At 37.8% G+C, this 6,099-nt stretch overlaps 1 protein-coding gene across 1 annotated transcript; it reads left to right on the forward strand.

Moving 5' to 3' along the window:
* The first annotated feature begins 4,215 nt into the window (after positions 1–4,215).
* LOC145685352 (zinc finger MYM-type protein 1-like) lies at positions 4,216–5,835 on the forward strand. Its single transcript, XM_081757737.1, has one exon. The coding sequence runs from the start codon at positions 4,216–4,218 to the stop codon at positions 5,833–5,835; it is 1,620 nt and encodes a 539-aa protein (XP_081613863.1).
* The last annotated feature ends 264 nt before the right edge of the window (positions 5,836–6,099 follow it).

The following is a 6,099-nucleotide window of genomic DNA, read 5'->3' on the forward strand; positions in this document are numbered from 1 at the left end:
GAAAATTCTATTCAGGCCTCTTGTGGTAACAACTGCACTTTAGTAGAAGATACTATTAAGGAAAAGAATGAGGTAAAATAATCTTTATATCGTACAAGCAATGGATGATAACAGCTTAATAAATGATTGTACGTAAATCTTGTTTGAGTTTGAATATAGGATTGTATAAGGCTGTGCATTTTGCATTATTATTGAGGTGCTGCAACTAACTGCAAACCATATGATAAATTCTTACAGTAATATATCACATATTGATTTACTCTGTATGGAAACGAAAATAGTTTAATATATGGTTAACCTCCTTTGTGCCAGGGGCGGATCCAGAGGGGGGCGATCGGGGCGATCGCCCCCCCCCACAAGAGGAAACTTTCTTATTTTATATATAAATAAACCCATCCATAACAAGTTTGGAGCTCTTAAAAGTAGCAGTATTACCGCCGACCGCCCCCCCCAGAAGTCCGTCCTGGATCCGCCCCTGCTTTGTGCCCATAATTTTAAAATTAACGCTTGTGTCACTTTTCAACACTTGACTTTGCAGTAGCTTTCCAACGAATTAGCAGGAAGCCCAAACTTATAGGACACCCTGCAGGTAAATACATTTCTTTGGACAGTTTCACTGCTCCAAACTAAGATTTGAAAAGTGTAGTAGGCCTATTGTTAATTTTATTATTATTGGCACAAAGGAGATCAACCATATTTTAAGCTGTTTTTGTTTTCATACAGAGTAAAACAATATTTGACAACATTACAGTAAGAATGTATCATGCACTTTGCAGTATGTTGCAGCACTTTAATAATGGTGCACTATACGTACACTCTAGATCCTGCATATGTCCGATCCATACATTACAAGAAGGCAATACGTATTCGATACAGGTAAAATCTGTATATTTCATATGGACAACCTATTAGCTATATACATCCAATCTATACATTACATATGGCCAACCTGTACGCGACATACGTATAATCTACAGGGTGTCCGAGAAGTCCTTCCCTGATTACAGAAATTGATAACTCAGGCTAGAAATAAGATAGAAATATGAAACTGGTGTTGAATTGTTTACAAACTATAAAAGTTTTTGTCGGTGCACGGTGCACCACCTCATTGGGGTTTGGACGTCCGTGCCTATCTCGATAGGACATTTCCTGGGCGATGGATTGGTCGTGATGGACCAACAGCTTGGCCTCCACGCTCTCCTGGCATAATCCCATTAGACTTCTTTTTATGCGATTATGTCAAGGATGAGGTCTACCGAACACGTGTACCAGATCTTGAAACCCTGCAGCAACGAATAACCACAGTCGTTGCATCGATCCCTCCAGTGATGTTGGCTAATGTGTGGATGGAAATTGAATATCGCCTAGATGTGCTACGTGCTACCAAGGGTGCTCATGTGGAAGTGTACTGATGTGACGAAAACTTTTATAGTTTGTAAACAATTCAACACCAGTTTCATATTTCTATCTCATTTCTAGCCTGAGTTATCAATTTCTGTAATCAGGGAAGGACTTCTCGGACACCCTGTATATGCTGCATGCAGACAGTCTGTAAGCTACATATATGCACTCTGTATGGTGCATACGGATATTCTGTATGCTGTATCTGGACAAGCTGTGTGCGACATAAGCAAAATCTGTATAATACATACGTACAATACGTATACTGTATCTAGTCGTACGTATGGGGCACAAGTACAATATAGATGCTGTCTCGGGGTTGAACGCAAGAAACATACGTACAGAACGTATATTGCATACTTCTTGAAATCATGCTCCGTCCTGATAGTCAGTGTATGTCGTCATTATTAACCCACATGCTACATACGACCCTGACGTCACAAAGCTAGATATTACCTCCGTATATACTTGTTACTGCAGATAACGTCACACGAATGACGTCATTGCACTTGTGCAGACAGTACGTATAATACATACTTTTTCAGCTATACGTTTGCTGCAGGATGTTATATACGGTTGTACGTTAAGTCCAGAAACTACAGGAATTACGAATGTAACCTTGTAACCTACGTTTTTAAGTATGCCACCTACATTTTTTTTCCTCAGTGTGGCACCTAATTTCAATAGTAAATTTTCCCCAAAAGCCAATGATATGCTTATTTTTGTTCTATAGTTAACTAGTATGAATTTATGACTCTTCTAATGTGCACAAAACGTCCATTATTCGATCCTTCAAATTGGCAAAACTCCTAATTTTCACCGCATGTTTTAAGATTCCAACTGGCACTTTGCTATTGTTGCCATGGCTCATGTTTTCTAAATTTATTACGTTTTTTTAAGAGTTGCGATTTGTCAGTTCATGAATAGTGTTGGGATAAGCATCCATCAATCTTTCTGAATTTTGAAGACTTGCCATGTAATTATTAATTTCCTGGGCAATGTAATTATTTATTTCCTATACCTGCCCTTCAAAAACTCGTTTACTGACATGAATCATCGCACAATGAAAGAACTCCAACTTTGCATTCAGGTAATACCGAAGACGTAGCTTGTAATGGATAGTAGATGAGACGAGAAATCAAATGAAAATTCACTTCAAAAAAGAAAACGAAATATGATTTGATGTAAATCAACGGTCTTTTGTTTTGTTTTATATTTATTTGTTTATATTTATTTGTATATTCATTTCAGGGGACTCTTTATTCAGCTTTTCTGCTCTTATTTCTCCCAGGATACTTTGAGGCCGGTGACGTCACGTGGAGGTATCGCGGTATTTTTGAACAGAACAAGTGAAAAACTGCATAAACAATTACGGTACTATTTTAAGATGAGCAAAAGCCATCTTAATTCCGCAGTAGTTTATTGTAATAAAAGAGAAAGCAATACAAATGAAATAATGTTCCATCGATTCCCTAAAAGTGATGAATTTCGAAGAAGATGGATTTCCCGCTATAAGCAAAAGAACACTTTTAATATGGATAACACCAGGGGCGGCTTGACAATAAGTGCTGCAGAGCTGCAGAACTGCCAGCTATTTTATAGAATAAATATATTTTCAATTGAGTTGAATTTAATCAAGGTAATAGCACGTAATGATGATATTTGATCTAACTGTGACCTGAAATTCTACTGCTGAATATGCTACATAGCGTAGAATTTTTAGAAACACCTTCTGAAGCTTAATAATATTGCAAGAGCTCTGCACGGATTACCCTATGCTTTAGCATTGAGACCAAAATCTTCACCAGCCGCACTGTATTACGTTTTCCTTGTTTGTTAGATAGGATTTACTAGAGCTGCACTTCCAGCAGCTCAAAACTAACGAATACTTCCGAAGAAGCCGAAAACACACGACGTGATACGACTAGTAGACATGAGTAAAGACACTTGTTTCATAGAATCTGGAAAGTCCTCAAAATTCTCCCTGCTGTTCTTGGCGAAATTTGTTAGAGATTTATGACGCCTGTTACCTAAAAATCAACGGTGCCACATCTCTCTGTTGTCCCTTTCTTTTATCTTCCATTTATTACTTCTTGAAGAAAAAAAATGCTGAATTTTATCAGCCGAGGGTTGTGTGTGGGGGAAAATCAGTAGTGGTTAGGGCAAGACATCTCTAAGTTTGTCTGCAAAACCTCTTGTTTTTGATCAAGGTGTTTAGTGTAAGTGTTGTGCGCTATTTTTTGTGCGAGTTTGTGTGAATTTGTGTGTTCGGTGGGGATTATTTATGGTAAATATTGTAAGGTAAACAATATTCTTAAAATGACTTCCGTGAAACATTTGTTACAACAACCTTTCTCTTCATTAACTTACGAAGAAAAGCTTCAAATTAAGGAAAAAGGCAGGCCTCTTCCTGATTTAACACTCGAAGTTTCGGGCACCAGTCGTGGCAAAACTTACATTAGGCGTTTTAACAAAGATATATACAACAGAAATAACTGGATATGTGGATGTGATAACACGAATGCGCTCTTCTGTTTTCCTTGTCTTCTTTTCGGTGGGGATTATGCGTGGTCAAAGGGAGGGATAAAAGATCTTGTGCATCTTACCGAAAAAATTAAGAAACATGAAAATTCGAAGCTCCACTTGAACAATCAAACAGATTTGTCGCTTTTAGGGACAATCAATATACGCTCACAACTTGATTCTGCGTACTGGGCAAGTATACAGAAACATAATGAAAATGTAACCAGGAATAGATACATCCTTCATAAAATAATAAATTGTATAAAATTTTGTGGTGCTTTTGAACTCGCAATGCGGGGCCATGACGAGGCAGAAGGTTCCTCCAATCCGGGGATATTTCGTGGACTGATAGATTTCAGCGCTGATTTAGACCAAACATTAAGGGAACATTTACAGGGCTCTAGTAATTTTAAAGGAACCTCCAAAACCATTCAAAACGAGTTGTTAGATAGCATGCTATTAGTGTTCAGAGAAGAAATAACACGTGAAATAGAGCAAACACGTTTTGTAGCACTTCTTTCTGACGAAACTTCAGATTGTTCATCACAATTTCAACTGGTAGTGATATTAAGATACGTGAGAGAAGGTACTCCAGTTGAACGTTTTTGGGGATTTTTATTACCTCCAAAGCATGACAGTGAAAGCCTTGCTCAAGCTATTTTGAGTGAAATCCTACCTATTATACCGTCGCACAAATTAATTGCTCAGTGCTACGATGGTGCTGCAGTTATGAGTGGCCAACATGGCGGGGTCCAAGTAAAAATTAAAGCAGAATATCCATCAGCACACTTTGTGCACTGCTATGCTCATCAGTTAAATTTAATAATGCAGCAAGCGTGTTCGCAAAATACAGAGGTTAGGACATTTTTCGCTAACTTACAAGACATCCCAGCTTTTTTCTCTCATTCACCACGAGTTGCTGTACTGGATCGAATAGTTAAAAGAAGAGTGCCGCGGTCCGCTCCAACTCGTTGGAATTTTTATATTCGAACAGTAAATGTTGTTTTTGAATACCGAAATGAACTTATTGAGTGCATGGAAGACATTAGGAAGGAACTTAGTCAATATACAGCGATAAATCAAGCCTCAGCTATTGAAAGAATGTTGCAGTGTGAAACATTTGTATTCTGGTTGACATTTTTTCATCATATTATGCCACACGTGGACATACTATACAATCAGCTGCAAAAGAGGAAAGCTGACCCTAGTTATCTAGAGAATGCCCTTAAATCATTTGAGAGCAATGTACAAAGGTTGAGAGGAAGCATTTCCGAAATACAAGAAGAAGCACAGAATTTGGCAACAACATCTGCACCTCACGAAATAAAAAGAAGACGAAGAGAAGATAGAATAAATTCTCGTCGAATTGCAGCGATTGAAGTGTGTGATGTGATCATAAATACAGCGAAATCTAGGTTCCAATATACTGGTCACCTTGTCGCATCATCACTTTTGTGTTCAGAAAACTTTCTTCAGTATGTTCAACAGTTTCCCAGTGATGAATTAAGTGCAACTGTGACACAATATCCATACTTAGAGAAAGAGCGTCTTCGAACTGAGTTGGGTGTCATTTATGACCGGATCGAGTTCAGAAATATGCAAGGTGCCTTACCATTTTTAAATTTTCTGAACAAACACAATTTGTGTGACAATTTTAGGGAAACCCTAAAACTTTTGGAAATTCTTTTAACTACCCCAATGACAACAGCTGAAGCAGAACGTTGCTTCTCAAGTTTAAAAAGAGTTAAAACATTTTTGAGAAGCACAATGTGCCAGGAAAGACTCAATGCTTTGGCTGCCTTATCAATTGAGCGTGATTTCATATCCACCATTCCGAACTTCAATGATAGAGTAATAGAACATTTTGCACAGCAGAAGACACGTCGGATGGACTTCATTTACAAACGATAAGGTAAGATGTCTATAATTCAATAGTATTGATAAAATTTCTGTCTGTAGACATTACGTGAATTCGGAATTTTTATAGTATATAAAAACAGCATGTTTCTTACGATATGGATATGGTATTTTTAAGTTAGTTGTACGCAACAGTGGTGTATTTAGGAGGGAGACATCGGGTTCACGCTCCCCCGAAATTCATAAAACTTGTCGGCATCCAAAAGGAAAAATCGAAGTGTCTATTCAATATGTTGTGTATAGCTCCTCCCGAAACAA

Source organism: Thermobia domestica, chromosome 5 (genome assembly GCF_964235325.1).
Source record: "Thermobia domestica chromosome 5, izTheDome1.hap1.1, whole genome shotgun sequence".
Lineage (NCBI taxonomy): Eukaryota > Metazoa > Arthropoda > Insecta > Zygentoma > Lepismatidae > Thermobia > Thermobia domestica.

What these genes read in the sequence shown, in the direction of transcription:
- LOC145685352 (XM_081757737.1), top strand. Translation starts at nt 4,216, where the DNA reads ATGCGGGGCCATGACGAGGCAGAAGGTTCCTCCAATCCGGGGATATTT.